Source organism: Malaclemys terrapin, chromosome 14 (genome assembly GCF_027887155.1).
Source record: "Malaclemys terrapin pileata isolate rMalTer1 chromosome 14, rMalTer1.hap1, whole genome shotgun sequence".
Taxonomy (NCBI): domain Eukaryota; kingdom Metazoa; phylum Chordata; order Testudines; family Emydidae; genus Malaclemys; species Malaclemys terrapin.
The window spans coordinates 417,879-440,473 of NC_071518.1; the positions used below are offsets into that span (position 1 = coordinate 417,879).

Below are 22,595 nucleotides of genomic sequence, written 5' to 3' on the forward strand. Positions count from 1 at the left end.
CGCCATGAGTTTTCAAAGATAATGGCCAATGGCTCTGCAATCACACCCGCTAACTCCTTTAGCACCCTTGGATGCCGCACATCTGGCCCCATGGACTTGTGCTCGTCCAGCTTTTTTAAATAGTCCTGAACCACTTCTTTCTCCACAGAGGGCTGGTCACCTCCCTGCCATGCTGTGCTGCCCAGTGCAGTAGTCTGGGAGCTGACCTTGTTCCACATAGGGATCATCACTCCAAGAAGAAACAGTCTTATAGCTATAGGTAGCACTACCAACAAGCAGCCACAGTTTGCACTGATGCATTTTTACCAGTAGGTGGTCCCCAATGGCTGCAATCAAGGCAAATCCCCAGGACAGAAAATGCCTCTCCTTCCTCATGCTGTGTCCGTCCCACTGGGCTAAAAGATTCATTGTTATCTATTACATCATGACATCCGTGACCAGCTTGGTGACTCAGCAAGACACTATCTTTCTACTGGCAGCTGAGCTGCTGCCAGAGCACAGAAGATTCCCTGACAAACACTTACAGATTCCTATGTTCATCTATCTGGTCTAGGAAGTACCCTGATCTCCATCATCCCGTGTCTAGTTTAGAGGCAGCCCCCACCTCAGGCTCTCTGTATCTATTCTACAGCCAGTCTAGTAAGTTCCCTGCCCCATAAGGCTCCCAGGTCCCTGTGACCATACCACTAACCAGTCCTACAGGCCCTCATTGTGAGCAAATTCATCATACTAGCATCTCTGTACCTACCTTACTGGCCAGCAGAGAAGGCTCTCTACCAGCAGTTTCCCCCATTCGTGTTCTTACGACCTCTATGGCCTGAAGGTTGGACTAAGGGACTTGTTACCAATTGAAAAGGAATTGCCCCTAACACCTGAAGGAAACAGGAGAGGGGATAAGGGAAACAACAGTCAAAGGTGTCTAGGGGTGCGGGTGGGGGAGGAAATCAGTAAAATTGATGCAAGCCTGCTGCTGTGCCCTCTTGGAGATGTTGCCCTACATGAGTGAAGTGACTCCACCAAAACTGTTCTCAGCAATGTTTCCTCTGACTTTTCTTGACCCAAATCCAGGGCCTGTACTCAATCCTCATCCTCTGACATTTCTTCTGGTTGCCACTCTCAACCATACACTACCTGAAATCTTGCCGTCTTGACTTTTGTGACGGTCTTCGCACAATTCTCCTAGCTCTCAGATCACTCCTTCAGCATATTTTAATTGATCCTCTTCTGTCACTTTCTATATGGTCCTCCAAAGTTCTATCCTCAGTCCTCTCCTCTTTTTCCTTTATGATCTCTTCATGGGTGATTTTACCCAGCTACACAGTTTCAACTACCATCTTTTGCCAAAGACTCTGAGATACCTCTCCACTCCTGACTGTCTGCCTCCACCCACTGCCATATCTCTGCCTGTATGTCATCTCCCCCTGAATGTTAAACTGTCAGGTCATGTTTAACATACTCAAAAACAAATTCCTGATATTTCCTCCCAAGCCCTCTCCACTCTGTAACTAATGATATCTTTCTCAATCACTTTCTCTGACTCCTCCCTCTTTCACCTCACAAATTCAGACTGTCTAAATCATACTATTACTTCCTAGATTACATTATGATCCATCCTCTTCTTTCTGTCCAGACAGCATAAACCCATTGGCCAGGCCCTCACTATCTCCTGTCTTGAACATTGTTCCTTCCTGTGGTATTGGTAAGGTGGTGAGTCCCAGCCCCAAAGGGTTAAATTAATTACCCTTGTTCTCCTTTTTCAATATAAAACAGTTAAGTGTGGACCACTACAGAGTGACTATCATGGAACATTTTAAACTTTCCCTGAAACACATCAAAAGGAGAAGCAGTTAATGCATTAGAAAATCAAGTAACCCTTTAATTTTAACAGTTTCCCTCATTCTCTTCTTCTTCTGCACCTACCATCTCCTAATGCTTCACCCCTCCGTCTTCCTATTCAACCAATCAAGCCAGTCTCTTCCGCCTATTTGGCAGCTTCTAACATGAAACAGTGTAACACTGTTGCCAAAAAAGCAAACATCATTCTGGGATGTATTAGCAGGATGTAAGCAAGACATGAGAAGTAATTCTTCCGCTCTACTCCGCTTTAATTAGGCCTCAACTGGAGTATTGTGTCCAGTTCTGGGTGTCACATTTCAGGAAAAATGTGGACAAATTGGAGAAAATCTAGAGAAGAGCAACAAAAATTATTAAAGGTTTCGAAAACATGACCTATGAGGGAAAATTGAAAAAAATGGGTTTGTTTAGTCTGGAAAAGAGAAGACAGGGGACATGATAACAGTTTTCAAGTACATAAAAGGTTGTTACAAGGAGAAGGGAGAAAAATTGTTCTTCTTAACCTCTGAGGATAGGACAAGCAGCAATGGGCTTAACTTGCAGCAAGGGAGGTTTAGGTTGGACATTAGGAAAAACTTCCTAACTCTCAGGGTGGCTAAGCACTGGAATAAATTGCCTAGGGAGGTTGTGAAATCTCTGTCACTGGAGATTTTTAAGCACAGGTTAGACAAACACCCATCAGGGATGGTCTAGATAATACTTAGTCCTGCCATGAGTGCAGGGGACTGGACTAGATGACCTCTCAAAGTCCCTTCCAGTCCTATGATTCTATGAACACTACTAGGTCTTCTTCCATGCTAACCTTTATTGGCATGCAACACCTTCCCCAAATGATCCATAAGGCCATCATATCCATTCCTCCAAAGCTCTCGAGACTCACCTCTGTGATTCACTTATATCAGCTGACTAATGAAGACTTAGGGGTCAGAGAGCACTTTTTAAAATTATAAACAAGTATTTTACTGCATCTCTTCAGGGCAGGAATTGCATCTTCAAATGTTTAACACTTTGTGCAGTAGAGCTTTGTGGTAATACAAATATTAAAGATAAAGATATAAGTCATCGTGGATAATTCTCTGAAGATGTCCACGCAGTGTGCAGAGGTGGTCAAAAAAGCAAACAGGATGTTAGGAATCATTAAAAAGGAGATAGAGAATAAGACTGAGAATATATTATTGCCCTTATATAAGTCGATGGTACGCCCTCATCTCGAATACTGCATACAGATATGGTCTCCTCATCTCAAAAAAGATATACTGGCACTAGAAAAGGTTCAGAAAAGGGCAACTAAAATGATTAAGGGCTTGGTACGGGTCCCATACGAGGAGAGATTAAAGAGGCTAGGACTCTTCAGCTTGGAAAAGAGGAGACTAAGGGGGGATATGATAGAGGTATATAAAATCATGAGTGACGTGGAGAAAGTGGATAAGGAAAAGTTATTTACTTATTCCCATAATACAAGAACTAGGGGTCATCAAATGAAATTAATAGGCAGCAGATTTAAAACAAATACAAGGAAGTTCTTCTTCACGCAGCGCACAGTCAACTTGTGGAACTCCTTACCTGAGAAGGTTGTGAAGGCTAGGACTATAACAGAGTTTAAAAGAGAACTGGATAAATTCATGGTGGTTAAGTCCATTAATGGCTATTAGCCAGGATGGGTAAGGAATGGTGTCCCTAGCCTCTGTCTGTCAGAGGATGGAGATGGATGGCAGGAGAGAGATCACTTGATCATTGCCTGTTAGGTTCACTCCCTCTGGGGCACCTGACATTGGCCACTGTCGGTAGACAGGATACTGGGCTAGATGGACCTTTAGTCTGACCCAGTATGGCCTTTCTTATGTTCTTATGTAAGCCAAAACATCACTCCCTAGGAGTCTGTTTCATCCCACAACCATGTAACAAATGCTCTCTTGAGAGAACAAAAGATCTGATTTGTAAAATGTTTCTCTTAGTAACCTTGGCAGCTTATTTCTAAAAGCAGTATCCAGTGATACATGTTAGGTGTCTGATGTGATCTGTTATATGCAAATTCTTACCATTGTAAAAGCGAATCATGCAGCTGAGATCAGAGTTTGCTGCCTCTTCCTGTATTCTCACAAGATCCTCAAAGCCGAGCCCAGCCAAGTACTCGTACACAATTTGAAGGGGTTTCTCTGTGGGCTCCAGCCTCCTAGTAACACAATCCACAAGAAGAAATGAGTTTAGTATGGACGTGAAAGAATTAACTTTTTTTTTTTTAAATGACAGTTACAGTGCAAAAAAAAAGCAACGACTTGGTCTGCTTCTCTGAAGATATCATCTGACAAGGACTCATTCCAGGGGCCTGTGATCCCTAGTTTGAGAAAGATGAACACTTCAAGTACTAAACCTTTTGATCACGAAGGACAGGAGGTCACACAAGACACACCCTGGTGATCATGCACCATCTAGGATTCTAATGATTGCAAATTCATATCTTTCAGACAGTTTCTGGCTGAGCAAAAAGCAGAGATACCATGGGGGAAAAAGAGCAGCATGTCACAAATCAAAAAGGATTTAAAACTTAGTCTTTTTGAAGCATATGTACAAAAATGAAAGAAACCCCATTTCAAGAAAGTTCCCTTCCAAATACAGCTGGCAGGAGAGCACATGAGAGAGAATCCTATGAGAAGGTTTCTTCAGAGAATTAGAGTGACAAGATAAGTCATTCCCCCTTCTTGAACGATCCCACATCCATGCAGAATTCTCCCTCCTAGAGAGCAGAGAGCTTGAGGGATGTTCCCAAAGAAAAAACATCCCATAACTACAACAGGCACCAGGAACTACGCTAGAACTAAATTTGAATAAAGATAAAAGGGGGGAGGGGGTGCAAGATGTCTCTCTAAAACGACAAGCTTCGTGGATTTTAAGGCCAGAAGGGATCATTATGATCATTTAATCTCACCTCGTACATAACAGACTAGAGAATTTCACATGGTAATTTCTGCAACAAGCCCATAACTTCTGATTGAGCTAGAGCATCTCTTTCAGAAAGAGACCAATCATGATCTAAAGGCTGCAAATGATGAAGTATCCATCACGTCCCTAGATAAGCTGTTGAAATTATTAATCATCTTAACTTTTAAAAATTCTCATTTCTAATCTGAATTTATCTAGCTTTAACTTCCACCCTTTGGATCCTGTTGTGACTTAGCCCTGGTCTACATTATGAGTTTAGGTCGAATTTAGCAGCGTTAGATCAATTTAACCCTGCACCCGTCCACACAACGAAGCCATTTTTGTCGACTTAAAGGGCTCTTAAAATTGATTTCTGTACTCCTCCCCGACGAGAGACTTAGCGCTGAAATCGACCTTGCTGGGTCGAATTTGGGGTAGCATAGATGCAATTTGATAGTATTGGCCTCTGGGAGTTATCCCAGAGTGCTCCATTGTGACCGCTCTGGACAGCGCTCTCAACTCAGATGCACTGGCCAAGTAGACAGGAAAAGCCCCGCGAACTTTTGAATTTCATTTCCTGTTTGGCCAGCGTGGCGAGCTCAGAGTGATCATGCAGATCTCATCAGCAGAGGTGACCATGGAGTCCCAGAATCGCAAAAGAGCTCCAGCATGGACCAAACGGGAGGTATTGGATCTGATCGCTGTATGGGGAGAGGAATCCGTACTATAGGAACTTCACTCCACCCCAGAGGACTGCCCAAGCAACAGAAAGCTGGCATTCAATAAGTTTTGAAGTGCAGTGTGGCCTTGTCCTTCCCTCCTCCACCACACCACCCGGTGCTTCCCTCTTCCCCTACCCCTCCCGGGCTACTTTGGCAGTTATCCCCCCATTTGTGTGACGAATTAATAAAGAATGCATGAATTTGAAACAACAATGACTTTATTGCCTCTGCAAGCAGTGATCAAAGGGGGGGAGGGGAGGGCGTTGGCTTACAGGGAAGCAGAGTGAACCAAGGGGGCGGGTTTTCATCAAGGAGAAACAAACAGAACTTTCACACCGTAGCCTGGCCAGTCATGAAACTGGTTTTCAAAGCTTCTCTGATGCGCAGCGCGCCCTGCTGTGGTCTTCCAACCGCCCTGGTGTCTGGCTGCGCGTAATCAGCGGCCAGGCAATTTCCCTCAACCTCCCACCCCGCCATAAACGTCACCCCCTTACTCTCACAGATATTGTGGAGCACACAGCAAGCGGTAATAACGATGGGAATATTGGTTTCACTGAGGTCTAACCGAGTCAGTAAACTGCGCCAGCGAGCTTTTAAATGTCCAAATGCACATTCTACCACCATTCTGCACTTGCTCAGCCTATAGTTGAACTGCTCCTTACTACTGTCCAGGCTTCATGAGCCATGGGAGCAAGGGGTAGGCTAGGGTAGGTGCGACCGCACGGTGCTGCCGGCTGGGAGAGTAGCCTGAGGCAGAAGCCTCCAGCTCACATGATATTCCAGGCTGGACTGAATCTCCATGAGATGAAACTTAAAGAAGAGAATGACCTGGAGTCATTCCCATTTATGTCCAGGTGCCCCGACCGACCTCATTGAGGTCTGCCAGGAGCATCCATGTCTGCCCGGTCAGCCAGGAGCACCCAGGAGACGACGACAACAGCTAGCAGTCATACTGCACTGTCTGCTGCTACGAAGGCAAGGAGCTGCTGCTGTGTAGCAATGCAGTACTGCGTCTGCCAGCAGCACCCAGGAGACGTACGGTGACGGTGAGCTGAGCGGGCGCCATGCTTGCCATGGTATGTTGTCTGCACAGGTAACCCAGGAAAAAAGGCGAGAAACAATTGTTTGCCGTTGCTTTCACGGAAGGAGGGAGGGAAGGGGGTCTGATGACATGTACCCCAAACCACTCGTGACAATTTTTTTGCCCCAGCAGGCATTGGGAGCTCAACCCAGAATTCCAATGGGCAGCGTAGACTCTGGGAACTGTGGGATAGCTACCCACAGTGCAACACTCCGAAAGTCGATGCTAGCCTTGGTACTGTGGACACACTCCGCCGACTTAATGCGCTTAGTGGGGGACACATGATCGACTGTATAAAATTGATTTCTAAAAAATCGACTTCTATAAAATCGACCTAATTTTGTAGTGTAGACATACCCTTTGTCTGCCAACTTAAAGAGCCATCTACTATAAGAAATCTTCTCCCTATGTATGTATTTAAAGACCATGTTTAAGTGGACTCAAATCTTTTTTCTTAAAATGAACAAATTAAGCTTCTTTAGTCTTTCAATGTAAAATGGATTTACCAAACCTCAAATCATTCTTATACCACTTTTCTGAACGCTTTCCAATTACTCAACATCCTTGTTGAAGTGTGAACACCAGAAAAGGACAGTATGTTCCAGGAATGGTCTCACCAATGCTGTATACCAAGGTAATACCAATTCCTTACTTCTACTCAACATTCCCCTGCTTAGCCAACACAATGCACTATGCGCTCATGTTGAGTTGGTTTTCCATTAGGACTCTAAGGGTACGTCCAGACTACCCGCCGATAAATCGGAAATCAATATATTGCGTCTCGTTAAGATGCGATATATTGATCCCCGAACGCACTCCCCGTCGACTCCGGAACTCCACCTGAGCGAGCGGCGGTAGCGGAGTCGACGGGGGAGCCGCAGCCATCGATCCCGCGCCATGAGAATGGGAAGTCGGAATAAGATATGTCGACTTCAGCTACGGTATTCCTGTAGCTGAAGTTGCGTATCTTACATCAACACACACACACACACCCAGTGTAGACCAGGCTAAGTCCTTTTCTGAGTGACTCCTTTCCAAACTCCACAGTTCTCCATCTTATAAGCTTGACCTACATTCTTGGTTCCTAGATGTATGACATTGTATTTAAGTATATTAAAACTTGTTATACAAATAAACCCCATTTATCAAGCAATCCTGAGAGCACTGTATGGCTGACCTATCCTTATTTAGCATCCACCAACTTTTGGTGTCATCTGCAAATTTTACCAGCAATGATTTTACATTTACTTCCAGATCATTGATAAATATATTGAATAGAATTGGGTCACAATCATTACATCCCTGTGGGACCCCACTAAGAAATCCCCCATTGTAAATGGGACAGCCACTCAATTACTTTTCAAGATCTATCATTTAGCCAGTTTTTGATCCATTTAATATGTTACATTTTGTATAGCAGTAATTATTCATAATGTTATATAATACAATGCCTTACCAAAGTATGTTATGTTGACAAAAGAAATGTGATAACTTTTAATCTCATCAAAAAACATGATCAAGTTTGTTTGACGAGACCTATTTTCCATAAAATCATGATAACTGGCATTAATTGTACTACAATCATTTAACATATGTGGGAATATAAAGTATTTCATTATTGCTGTAAATTGAATATGTCATCCGGCTTTGTCCCAAATACAGAACAAACATTTAACACATCTTTTCTGCAACATTAACAATTTTATTGTCCCTGTCTATTAATAGATACCACTGCTATAATTTCTTATGTTCCTGATATAGATTCATAGATTCTAGGGCTGGAAGGGCCTCGAGAGGTCATCGAGTCCAGTCCCCTGCCCTCATGGCAGGACCAAATACTGTCTAGATTATCCCTGATAGACATTTATCTAACCTACTCTTAAATATCTCTAGAGATGGAGATTCCACAACCTCCCTAAGCCAGTGTTTCCCAAACTGTGTTCCACGGAACACCGGTGTTCCGCACAATGTGAATAGGTGTTCTGTGAAAGAATCATAATTTTAAAAAAGGGTCTTCAAATATGCCAAATTTAAAATTAAAAAAAAATTAAAGTGTAGTTTACAACTCTTTTTGAATGACTATAATTTAATATAAAACTCTCTTTCCGGTTATTGATAGATCTCATATTGAATATCATGGCGTAAAGAGAACGTGGCACGCATGTTGACATCTACCCCTTTTGAGCACGTTTCAGTTAGTGACGTCGTATCCCTTCCGCTCGAGGCTGCGTGCACGGCAGCAGTATGCACACACCGTTCTCTTTACACCATGCTGAATATAACATTCACTCAACACATTCAAACCTGTGGGTCTTTACCGTGTGTGCGATAAGCACAACTAAACTAGCTTTGCTCAAAACAATATAAATATTTGTGACAAAATTTGACAAAAATCAGTATTTCTAAATATTGTTACTAAACCCAGTGGTGAGCTGGAGCCAGTTCGCACCGGTTCGCATGAACCGGCTGTTAAATTTTGAAGTGGTTTTAGAACCGCTTGTTAACTAGCTTCCCTGTGAGGAGGGGGAGCTGCGGCTTTGATGGGCTCCGGCCGGGAAGTGTGTAATTCCTCCTCCAGCCACCGGGGGCGCTGCACTGCAGGAGCCATGTGGGCCGCCTCCTGGCTCTGTTGCTGCTGCTGCTCCTCGGACCTCTGGCCCTGGGGCTCCCGCTGCTGCCTGGTGGGTCCCTGGCTGCTCTGCTAGGCCTGGGCTGCGTCCTGCTCCAAGACGCTCTCCTAGTAAGTAACCGCCACCCTGCCCGCAGCCAGCCCCTGCTGCACCCCCCTGCGGCCCTGCCCGAAGCCAGCCAGCCCCCCACACACCCCTGTCTCCAGCCAGCCCTGCACCTCCTGCCCTGCCTGCATCCAGCCCCGCACCCCCTGCCCGCAGCCAGCCCCTGCCGCACGCCCCTACCTGAAGCCAGCCAGTTCCGCACTCCTGTCTCCAGCCCTGCCAATCCCTGCCACACACCCCTATGGCCCTGCCCGAAGCCAGCCAGCCCGCCCCATACCCCCATCTCCAGCCAGCCCCGCACCTCCTGCCCTGCCTGCAGCCAGACCCTACCACCAGTCAGCCCCATGTCCACTGGTGCCCTGCAGTTCCCAGAGCAGTAACCCTGCACACCTGCTTCAATGAGGGGGGCAGGGAGCAGCTGGGACCCACACATGTGCACACCACCCCCAGGGAGTGGCAGGGACCCACACATGTGAAACGGAGCTAATTTCTAGTTCAGGCCCATCTTTTTAAAAAAAGAACTTTAGGTAGGGTTAACATACATCCGTATTTTCCCAGACATGTCAGGCTTTTTGGTTCTTAAATCGCCTTTTGGAAAAATACGGACATATGGTAACCCTATTGGTACAAAAAATACATACTGTGGCACATCCCTTAAATCAGAACTTTTTATAGGGAACCAGTTGCTAAGATTTTAGCAGCTCATCACTGACTAAACCTACTCACCATGGATTTGTGGCTAAAAGAAGGAACTTTGAAATGAAAAGCAAGTTCTTCTGGTACTCCAACTGTGGTGGAAATAAACAGGCAAAATATTGCGACACTTCAAAGAGGATGAACAATCGCAGTCTTTTGTTGCCAAAAAATCTGTTAGTACTAGTGAGTTATCCAAGATGAAAGAATTTCCACCAAAGTATATCAAAAAAACAAGAAGAAACAGGTGTTAAAAGACTGAAACAAAAGTATGATGAAAGTTATTTGTCTTCTGGTTTTACGTGTATTGAAAATAAAGATGTTCCTGATGCGCAGCGCATCGTGTGCAACAAAATACTAGCAAACAGTTCATTGGCTCCTGCTAAACTTCGTAGGCATTTGGAAACCAAGCATGCTGAATACAAAGACAAAGATGTAAGTTTTTTCAAGAGGAAGTGTGACTCACTTGGAAATTGTAAACTTTCGATGATTAAAATTGCTAAAACAGACAACAAAAGTGCAACAGAGGCATCTTATCGAGTAAGTTACCGTATAGCACTTGCCGGAGAAGCTCACGCTATTGGAGAAACACTTAACAAGCCTTGCGCGAAAGATATTGTAACGTGCATGTTGAGTGAGCAGTCTGGTAAAAAAATTGATGCTGTACAGTTGTCAAATAATACTGTTGCATGCCCTATTAAAGATCTTGCCGATGACATAGAAAAAGAGCCAGTTTGCAGACTGAAAATTTCCCATGAATATTCATTGTAGCTAGATGAGCCCACTGACGTTTCAGGACTTGCTGTGCTACTAGTATTTGTCCGATACAGATTTATTATTATTGAAGAGGACCTGCTCTTATGTGAATCTCTGCAAAGCAACACAACTGAAGAAGAAATATTCAACTATATCAACAATTTTATCAGAAAGCATGAAATTAGTTGGGGAAAATGTATTGATGTTGTGATGTTATGAGTGTAATAGAATATCTCATTGAAAGATGACAGAGCCAGAAAGAGTTAATTAACTCAGACTGACCTGACCCACGGGTGAACCTTAAGGACTGGTTAGGAAGATATGTAAATGAATAGAGCTTTGAAATGCAAGTCTGCATTGTTAGAGATCTCAAGGGTAGATGTTTGCTCAAGTCTTGTGATGTAAGCAAACAAGTCTTGTCTATTGCTATAACTTTAATTCAAAGATCAAAAAAGGAATATTAACATTTATGATGATACTTGAATGAAATAGTATTATTGTCTATATGTCTCTTTGACGGTTGCGGTAACCTGTATCTGAACTGTTTAATGGATAAATTACCCTGTGCTAATTGTCAGGATGTTTGGAAGGAGAGTTAAGCTTATTGTTTTCTCAGGATGAAAGGCTGCTGGAAATGTATAAGAACCCTGGGACACGATCCTACTTCATCTCAGATCTGCTTTGGGTTTCAAGAGGGGGAAACCTTAAGCCACAAGGATTGAGATCCCCAGTTATTGACTGGAGCCACCCTGAATATGGACATTGATCTATAACCTATGGACTATATCTAAAAGGACTTTTGGCAACTACAAACTCATCTCTCATATGTATCTGAACCTCAAGAACTGAATTCAAGTCTATATGTATATTGATCTTTTAACCAACACTCTCTCTTTTCTTTTTTAATAAATTTTAGTTTAGTTAATAAGAATTGACTATAGTGTGTATTTTGGGTAAGATCCAAGTTATAATTGAACCTGGGTATGTGGCTGATCCTTTGGGATTGGAAGAACCTTTTCTTTAATATGATGAGATAAGATTTTCAGTAATCATCATCATATCTGACAGGTGTGTCTGGACAGAGGCCTGAGGCTGGGTACTTTAGGGGAACTGCGTTGTTTGGACTTCTGAGTAACCAGTGAGGTACTACAGAAGCTGTTTTGTGCTGGCTTGGTAAATCTAAGTATTGGAATAACCACCAGCTTTTGGGGTTTGTCTGCCCCGTTTGGTTTGCAGGTCACCCTGATTGCGTGACCTCAGCTGGCTCACGGGCAGCACTGTCACAGATGTATACTGACGGTGCTCGGGCAATGATCGGGAAGATGAAGGGAGCTGTAACATGAATCATAAGTGTGGCACAAGAAAGCACTAAGAGCCACTGTGTTCTACACAGACAAGCACTTGCAGTTAAAAAAAAAAAAATACCAGCATATCTGAAAATTGTGCTTGATGAAGCAGTACAAATTATCAATTTTGTCAAATCTCGACCACTTCAATCCAGGTTATTTAAAATTTTGTGTGAGGAAATGGGTAGTCAGCTCAAAGCACTTCTTTTACATATGGAAGTGAGGTGGCTATCCAGAGGAAAAGTGCTTGTGAGGCTTTTTGAGCTTCGTAGTGAACTACTGGTATTCTTCACTTTAGATAATTCAGGACAAAAAATTAATGACTGTCTGATAAATTCCTCATTGCTATTGAGACTTGTGTATCTTGCAGATATTTTTGCAAAATTAAATGAAATTAATCTGTCGCTGCACGGAAAGAATGTGACCCTTTTTACTACAATGGATAAAATTTAGTCATTAAAAAAGAAACTGGAATTCTGGGCATCTCGTGTAGAACAGAATAGATTTGACTGCTTCCCTACAGTACATAATTCTACAGTCCATGAAGAAGTTTCCAGCACCATTTTACAGCACTTACGTGACTTGCAGGCCTCTTTATTAGAATATTTTCCTACAACTACTGATGATAATGCTTGGGTTCAAAATCCGTTTGTAATTACAGCCAAACCAGTCAGTTTTACTGCACACGATTATGAAAGCCTAATTAACTTAATTTCTGAATCTGATTTGAAACAAAAGTTTAAGGAGCTTCCGCTGAATAATTTTTGGAGCAGCCTAATAGAAGAGTACCCTAATGTGGCTAAACGTGCAATTCGAGTGTTCCTTCTGCTACAACTTATTTGTGTGCAACGGGATTTTCATATTATGCTGCAACAAAAGCCAAATATAGGAATAGACTTGATGCTGAGCCTGACATGAGGATTCAACTTTCCAGCATTATTCCTAATACTAAGCAAATTTGTGATAGAAAAACGCAGAAACACCAATCCCATTAAATCCAAATTTGTATTTGTTTATAAAAATAGATTTTCCTAGTAAAAATCTAATTTGTTTGGTGTTTGTGTATATATAAAAACAGCTTTTTTTTAAGCAGAACACGGTTTTTAATTTTGACTCTTGCACTTGATTTTTGTACTACTTTATACGCGCTTTTCAGTTAGAAATTGTTAGTTCAAGTTATTTTAAATTTGTATTTTTGCTTTCTTTTATAAAATAAAATGTATTTGAGCATAAATAACACAATTTTTTATTTGAAAACCAAACAACTACAAAATAATATTGTAAGTGTTCCGTAATAGGCTAAAAAGTGTTCCGTGGCCAAAAAAGTTTGGGAAACGCTGCCCTAGGCAGTTTATTCCAGTGTTTAACCACCCTGACAGATAGGAACTTTTTCCTAATGTCCAACCTAAACCTCCCTTGCTGCAGTTTAAGCTCATTGCTTCTTGTTCTATCCTTAGAGGCTAAGATGAACAAGTGTTCTCCCTCCTCCTCATGACACCCTTTTAGATACCTGAAAACTGCTAACATGTCCCCTCTCAGTCTTCTCTTTTCCAAACTAAACAAACCCAATTCTTTCAGCCTTCCTTCATAGGTCATGTTCTCTAGACCTTTAATCATTCTTGTTGCTCTTCTCTGGACTCTCTCCAATTTCTCCACATCTTTCTTGAAATTCGGTGCCCAGAACTGGACACAATACTCCAGTTGAGGCCTAACCAGCGCAGAGTAGAGCGGAAGAATGACTTCTTGTGTCTTGCTCACAATACACCTGTTAACGCATCCCAGAATCATGTTTGCTTTTTTGGCAACAGCATCACATTGTTGACTCATATTTAGCTTGTGGTCCACTATAACCCCTAGATCCCTTTCTGCCGTAAACATTTTCCTACTGGCCAATTATTTTTCATTAATACATTTGACTTCTCTTATAAAGTGTCTATACTTCATGGCTTAATATACAATCACTACTATCAGCTTCCCTCTCTTTCCATTTGTTAGATTTTCATTTTTGTTCAAGTTTTTTATTACTGCTTTCACTTCACTTCTTTACCAGGAGATCTTTTTTAAACTGACAAAGCCTGCTTTATTGATTGCAGAATTGTGAGGATTTGGGGCATCTAGAAAAGTTCTCTTAAACAACTCCCAATCATCATTCACAATTCTGTTTAACTTTTTCCTCCCATTCAATTCAGCTCCTAATCATTTTCAGCTTTAGAAAATTAGCTCTTTTGAAATGACAGGTTTGAGAGTGTACGTATATACATCGGGTCAGACTATATTATTTTATACATAACAAATGTAACTAGGTTTAAATCTTCAATAGTGCACAAAATGATCCAAACAAATAAAATATCAAAAATCTCAATTCAAATAAGGGACATCCCTAAATGAACAAAACTCTAGGTACAAGTGAATTTGGCTTCTCCTTCAGAAAAAGACAGTTACAAAAAAGTAACTGGTGTTCTTTCAAGATGTGTTCCTCATGTCCATTCCATTGCAGGTGTGTGTGCTCACCACATGCACAGGAAGTTTTTCCCTCAGTGGTATTCGTAGGGGACAGGCTCTGGTGTCCTCTGGAGTAGCGCGCATATGCACCGTAAGGGGCGCCACTGGCTCCCTCCAACCCTCAGTTCCATCTTGCCGGAAACTCCAACTGTGGGGAAGGAGGGTGGGTCTTGGAATGGACAGGAGCAACACATCTCGAAGAACACCTGTTACGAAACAGTAACGGTCTTTTCTTCTTCGAGCGCTTGCTCACGTCCATTCCATTGTAAGTGATTCCCAAGCAGTACCACCAGAGGCAGATAGGAATTCAGGCAGATAGCATCATACAAGACAGCTTTGCTAAATCCAGCATCATCTCTGGCTTGCTGGGTGACTGCGTAATGCATCGTGAACATGTGTACCAAAGACCATGTCGCAGCCCAGCAGATGTCCTAGATAGGGACGTGCACCAGGAAGGCAACCGAAGACTCCTAAGCCCTAGTCGAATGAGCCTTTACTATTGGTGGAGATACAGCATGCGCCAACTCATAACAAGTACAGATGAAGGTGGTGATCCAATTTGAAATTCTCTGAAAGGACATCAGAAAGTCCTTCATCCTATCAGCAGTCGTGATAAAGAGCTGGGTCAACCTGCTTGGTGCACTCCAGGTAGAATAGCAGGGTGCACCAGACATCCAGAACGTGCAGCCACCTCTCCTCACTGGTCAAGTGTGGCTTTGGACAGAAAACCGGGAGGAAGATATCCTGGTTGACATGAAAAGGGACCACCGCCTTAGGCAGAAAAGCCGGATGGGGCCCAGCTGGACCTTCTTGTAGAATACCATATACGGTGGCTCCGAAGCGAAGGCTCTTTCTTTGGCATAGAACCCGGGTGGCCCTGTCTGTCACACTCATTGGCTGCCGACACAAGCAGTGAATTTGGGGCAGGGTGGGTATAAAGATACTCATACCCCTTGCTGGGAATGTAGTATTTCCGCTCTGCCCACTTGGAGATGGATGGCAGTGAGGAAGGTGTATGCCACAGGGCCTTGGTGATTTTTGCCACCCCTTCGTGCACAGGCAATGCCACCCTGGCTGGGGTTGCCGCGCTGAGTACGTGGAACAAAAAGTCCGAGGGCTCCAGCCCCAAGTTGGAGGCAACCCTCTTTAAGAGCTCCTGGTGAGCCTTAGCATCGTCCTGGGGACCTGGGTGAGAAGATCTCACTATCGCCTCATCAGGTGAAGACAATGAGGAGGCAGGTATGGGTGGGTCTGCCAAATCCGCCGCCTCTGTCATCGGAGCCTCATGCGAGGCTGGCTGGACCTGGGGAGCCCGCTCTGACTCCATGGCCCAGTGGGGAATGCCAATGCCCCTGATGGTTGGCCCTGGCCCGCAGGATCTCCTCCTCGCTGTCGGAGCCCGAGGAGGGGGATACATATCTGGGGGACCAGGCCAATACCGAGGCCGCCTGTCTACCCCAATCCTGTCAACCCTGGCCCCGAGCCTCTGCTGATGATCTGTAAGAGGGTGATGGGCTCACAGTGCCGCAATCTCGGTGACCGTTGTCATCGTCCAGAGGATCTGCAACAGAACCCCGACGATCTAAGTCTTATGCTTCGGGAACATGAGTGGATCGACCGATGAGTCGGACAGAGTCAACATGCCCGCAGTAAGCCGTACTGGGGGTCTGGTGATCAGTGGCATGGCTCCAGGGACCAGTGTCTCCACCCCGCAGAGCAGTGCCATGCTCTGGGCAAGCGACTCGGGTGCTCCCAGCACTGGGGTCTGAAGACTGGTGCCGTGCCTCTATGGGTCAGCGCCAGCCCACTGGCGATCACTACCTCGAACCTGAGGAACGCTGCCTGGAGTCAATGGACTGACACTGGGAACTCCAGCAGGCCAGTCGGTCCATGTCCACAGGCTCGTGCCATTACTCAGGCAAGCTTTGACGGGGCATCTCCTGCAGTGAGGAGCAGTGCTGTACTGATGGGGACCATTGGAAGGGTCTTAAGGCAGCTTTACCCCTTCAACGGGGTACGGTCGTAGCCAGCATGGGCAGCACCGGCAAGGACAGGATGTCTTTCACGACATGATGGCACCACTAAGTGCCAAGTGCCTCTGCCAACTCCCTGGGGTGGCAGGCAGGTCCTGGAGTAGGCTCTGCCGCTCAGCAGGAGGCGGGGCCTGACCTCCATCTGGAGGGGAAAAGCTGTCCCTCATGGGTCTTTGCTCTCCTCTGGTCCTCTCCTTCCCTCCCAGCCTTTCTTTGCTTTTTAGCCGGTACTGGGGATGGGGATCAGCACCAGTCTGCGGTCGATGTCAGCAGCGCACTCCAGACCGAAGCTGCAGTGCTAGGAGCAGAGTCCAACCTTGTCAGCTCTGAGGCCAGGATAAGGGCCGACTCCATAAGGAGTGCTTGGAGACGAATGTCCTGCTCCTTCTTGGTCTGTGGTCTGAAACTCTTCCAAATGCAACACTCGTCACTAACGTTGGTTTCCCCTGAGCACTTCAAGCAGCTTCTGTGGGGATTACCGACTGGCATGGGTTTCCTGCAACAGTCACAAGGTTTGAAACTTGGGGACCGGGGCATCCCGTCCCTAGGCTAGGTCCCATTTGGGACTAACAAACTACACTAAAACTACTCCAAGGGAACTATAAAACTAACAATTTTAAAACAACTAGATACAAAAAAGTTCGCAACTCGGTACAGTTGAGAAGACTAGGTTTGCCAAGGCAAGGAGACTGTCACTGGCAGTAAGAAGAAATTGAGAGTGGCGTGGAGCCGGTGGCACCTCTTATACCAGTGCATACACGCACGGCACCAGAGCCAGTCCCCTACAGATACCACTGAGGGAAAAGCTTCCGGCATCAGTGCAGGTGGCGAGCACACACACCTACAATGGAATGGACATGAGAAAGCACTAAAAGATGATCAGGTTCAAGACAGATGAATTCCTCTCCGGATATTTCACTCTATGCATCCGAAGAAGTGAGGTTTTTACCCACGAAAGTTTATGCCCAAATAAATCGGTTAGTCTTTAAGGTGCCACCAGATTCTTTGTTGTTCCCTGGATATTGAATCCAAGTTACAGGTTTTGTAACATCAGAGGAGGACAACGTAGCCGCCCTGTATATATCTCAGATGGAAAGATTAAACAGGACAGGTCCTGGGGGCAGCCTTACTTGTATCAAGTGAGTCATGACATACCCTTCTAGTTTCAAGCCAGCCAGGACACATCTAAAATCTATTTAGTTTCTTATATTGCCACCCATCAACTTGGTATCTGAGCACCTATGTGAAAAAGAGGCACAGTGTGGAAATGGACCTCTTGGAACAGCACTGCTCAGCAAACTAGAATTAGATTGGGTGGATTTTCTAAGGGCTTTAGACTACTCCCAGTAGAACCTTACGAACATTTTAACATCAAGCATATGGAGAAGGCATCATCAGGATGTACATGCAAGTATCAGGAAAACGCTCATCCATGTAAAAAGCTTTAGTTCAGATTTCCTCCAGAACCTGTGATCTGCCACTCAAAAGGCCAATCACGAAGTCAACTCACACGTGGAATTGTCTGCAATCATGTTCGCATTCCTTTCCAGGTTTGTGGCAAACAGAATGTCTTGCCAGACAAAGCCCACTCCCACTTCAAGGCAGTGTTCCCTCTAATTTTTTACGTGCATGTGCAGAATTAATTTTATGTGCACAATATGGAGGTGATGTGTGATGGTGGTGGGGCCAAGGGGTTCGGAGTGTGGGAAGGGACTCAGGGCTGGGGCATTGGGGTGGATGAGGGCTCTGAATGGAGGTGCAGGCTCTGAGGTGGGGCTGGGGATGAGAGGTTCAGGGTGCAGGACAGGGAAAATGCCATCATGTGGGTACCTCACTCTTCCTACAACAACACACCTGGAAACACCTAAGGAAAAAGACTGAATGGGGGGAAAGTGATGGTCCCAGGCTAAGGGACTGATAGCCTGTGTATAAAAACCTGGGAAAGCCAAGCTGCAAAGCCAAGCCTGCTTGTGCTTTAAGAATCTGCCAGCTTGTTTATCACACAGGATGAGAATTTGCTAATTCATATCCTACCTATCTAGTATGTTAAGCTCAGTTTTCAGTTTTATTTATTTACTAGGTAATCTGCTTCAATCTGTTTGCTATCACTTAAAATCTATCCTTTTGTAGTTAATAAACTTATTTTATGTTTTAATCAAAACCAGTGTGCATTTGATTAAGGTGTCTGTGGAAAATCTCAGTTTGGTTACCATAAGCGTGCATGGTCCTCTTCACATTGAGGAAGAGGCTGACCAGGGTTTAAACCCATATACTGGCCAGATTTGTCCAGGGCAGGATGGTACTGCTCTGGGGGCCTAGGCTGGTGATTAAAGAGCCTGCATGTGACTGCAGCTGGGTGTATCCTAATCTGTGTGAATGCTGGTGAAAGTGCAAGCTTGGAGGGCTTTGCAACTTGTCACAGCAGCAGAGTGTGAGAGGGAGACCAAGCCAGTGGGCCAGAGGGCTCAGTGCTACCCCAGTTCTAGGTGGCACCCCAGGGGGAACCCATCACGAGGTTTTCTGAAATATTTTGTAGAGCTATCAAGTGATTAAAAAATTTAATCGCAATTAATCACACGGTTAAACAATAATAGAATACCATTTATTTAAATATTTTTGGGTGTTTTCTGCATTTTCAAATATATTGATTTCAATTACAACACCAAATACAAAATGTATAGTGCTCACTTTATATTTATTTTTATTACAGATATTTGCACTGTAAAAAAAAAGAAATAGTATTTTTCAATTCACCTAATACAAGTACTGTAGTGCAATCTCTATCGTGAAAGTGCAATTTACAAATGTAGAATTATGTATAAAAAATAACTGCATTCAAAAATAAAACAATGTAAAACTTTAGAGCCAACAAGTCCACTTGTCAGCCAATCACTCAGACAACCAAAAAAGATACCTCAAGTAAGTTGCTGGAGAGAGACAGCTCCTACAGGAAACTCCTTTATAGACCCCGGTCAAAGAGGAATGGACTGGAAAGTTCCAAGGGCAATGGTTAGAGTTCTGGGTGGTGCAGAACCAACAGTAAGTGAAAGCAGTTTGCCTCTTGATCCCATAATGTTGCCCTTAGGGGTCAAAAATGTTATCACTTGAGGAGTTCAGCCTGTATGGAACTAGTGAATGCAAGATCCAGGATCCTAAATAGATGGTATTTGTGAAGAAAGTGCATTACCCGACAAATCCTTTCATCCTCAAACTGAATACAGAAAAACATGCATATTCCCCCAACAGAAAACAATGCAATCTGTAAACAGACAAAACCTGAAGGCAATCAGAAACGTGCAACTGAAGAGACTGTACTCGTATATGGTCTTTCCTACACACAGTACAGTACACACTGAGGGTTAGTGTAGTTGGAGAACACACCAGCAATTCACTGAGAACGCTTCCTCTCCTTTCATGTGGTGTCAAACCCTCCAGTCTAGTGTTTTCAGTATCACATACCAAGTACTGGTCACTTCAGCTAGGTCAGTGAGAGAGCACTATCAGGCTAGGGTAAGAAATAAGCATAGGCGGGAAGAGGAGGCCAGCACAGGACAACAGCTTCACAGACCCTCATGTAACTTTAGTTATTGCCCATGCATAAAAGCCAGTTTTTATACATTCATAGATTCCAAGGCCACAAGGGACATTCTGATCATCTAATTTGACCTCCTGTATAACACTGACCACAGAACTTCGCCCAAAATAATTCCTAGGCCTTTTTTTTTTTTTTTTTTTTTAAGAAGAAAAACACCACTCTTGATAACCCACCACAGCCCTTGGTAAATTGTTCTAATGGTTAATTGCCCTCACCATTAAAAATTTTAATTATGATTCGCTGTTTACAATTACATTTTGAGACTTATGAGTTATCCAGTTTTTACATCATTCTGTATTTTTAATAAAAATGTCATGTAGTACCACAAACTCCTTACAGAAAGCTAAGTATATTACAACAATACTATTACTTTTACCAACCAAATTTGTAATCTCATAAAAAAAAATATCAAGTTAGTTCAACAGGATTTATTTTCCATAAACCGATGTTGATTGACATTAATTAGATTACCCTTCTCTAATACTTATTAAAGAATAATATTTAATAATACTTATTAAAGAAGTCTCACATCAGCAGCTCTATTATCTTCCCTGGGATCAATGTGAGATTAGCCTATGATTATCTGGTTCATTCAAGTACAGAAAAGAGAGTTTTGTCCATGTAGCTTTGGGAACCTGCCCTTTGTTGTTAGCTATAATTTTTGAAAACATTTTAAAGAGAACCTAAGGAATGAAAGGTCTTAGCTAGAAAGAGAGGCTGAAGAGCTTAGACCTATACATCTTACAGAGGTAAATGCTGAGAGGAAACTTACTGAAATGTGTATGCACTTAATGGGGATCACAGAGACTGGGGGGAAGATCTACTTCAGCACAAGGACACTCCTGGAAATTTAGGATAAATATCTGGGGAGCTTCTCCTTCTACCCCAAAAGGGTGATCAATATTTGTATTCTTAATCCAGGAAATGTAGGCAAAATCCACCTATGAGGATTCAAATGGTGGGGAATTAAGAGTTACTTGGGGCCCAACATATCTGGGGTACAAGTGACATCAGATGCTTGACTGGGTTATTTGCGTTCACATGCATGTGACCACATTGATCAGCAGATTGTGCGCTAAAATGGAATTCTCTTGGTATCTGAGAAACCTTGGGTATGGTGAGACCTTGAGTTTGGTGTCATCTTCCTCAGGAGAAGTGACCAGGACCATGGACCATATCCTAATATCAAACAAATGACTACTAAGGGGAATTTCATACTTATTGTATCTCTATGGAGACCTTCCCCCTTTGAGGTTTATTTAGGGGACTTTCCTGCTACGTTTACATTCAGAATTTTGCACAGGTGACATGCAGTAGTTCAAGAACTGAATTTCAGGATCAAGCTTGTTGAATTGCTAAAGGCACTGAGAGGGTAGAAAGTGTGGGAGTAGGTCTTGCTGCAATCAGTTTAAAGCTCAGGACTGGGTTTCAAAGTATCATTCACGAGACCAATTAACTTAGCTATTCAACTTGCCACAAATCAAAGGGAAGTAATGCCACAAAACAACAAGAAAAGAGAGGCTGGAACAAAAGTTCAAAAGGGGAATTAAAACACAATCTCTTACAACTGCTCCAACAATGCATCTTCAAATCCTAACTTTATTACGGCTTTGGGGTAAAGGGTCTGTGCTTTTCTCTAAGTGCTGGAAGATCACTACAGAACTAAGCAATGAGCCACTAAAGGCAATTTCATATAAACATTTCACCCAATAAACACAATTTATCAGCTGCATCCACGGCTCCATGCCAACAGCTACCTATATCCTTACTGTAACTTACCTATGCCTGGGTCCTGCAACTCAGACACATAGCAAGAAAAACTCTGTAAGTGAAGGGAGAGCTCCACTACAAGTCTACTCTTACTCACCTCACTATTACGATGCAATACAGAAGAGGATGGCACTGTCTTCCTTTTCCTGTATCAATATGCTGAATTCAAGCTATGCTGCATGTTCTGTATTCTCAGCACCCAATGCACAACAGCAGAAAAATCTGGGAGCCAAATGCAGAGCTTGCAAAAGTGAATGTAACATCACTGAATTCATTGAAACTGCACTTGCTCACAGTATTGAAAAGAAAGACAGATTTTTATTATAAATCCTCTTTTTATACAAATTTTCAACTTTCAAAGAGAATATTTTGGCTTGAAAACTGCCATTTTCATAGAATAGAATTGTTTCTGAAGAAACTGATCAAACTTTACAAAACTCCATTTTCAAGATTTCATAGCCAGAGCCTTACTTAAACTGTATTACACACTAGTATATATGCATGTCAAATCTCATAAATAAGTGACTAGCTTTCATCATCAATACTTGGTTTTCCATCATGAATTCCAGTGTGTAAAACTTTCTATGCC

General features: G+C 43.5%; 1 protein-coding gene across 3 annotated transcripts in view; it reads right to left on the reverse strand.

Moving 5' to 3' along the window:
• PHLPP2 (PH domain and leucine rich repeat protein phosphatase 2) overlaps positions 1-22,595 on the reverse strand; it is a 139,514-nt gene that overhangs the window by 101,701 nt on the left and 15,218 nt on the right. For all 3 annotated transcript variants that reach the window (XM_054049065.1, XM_054049064.1, XM_054049063.1), the window contains exon 3: positions 3,894-4,027. In XM_054049065.1, coding sequence (XP_053905040.1) covers positions 3,894-4,027 — 134 coding nt within the window. The remainder of the gene's footprint in view (positions 1-3,893; positions 4,028-22,595) is intronic.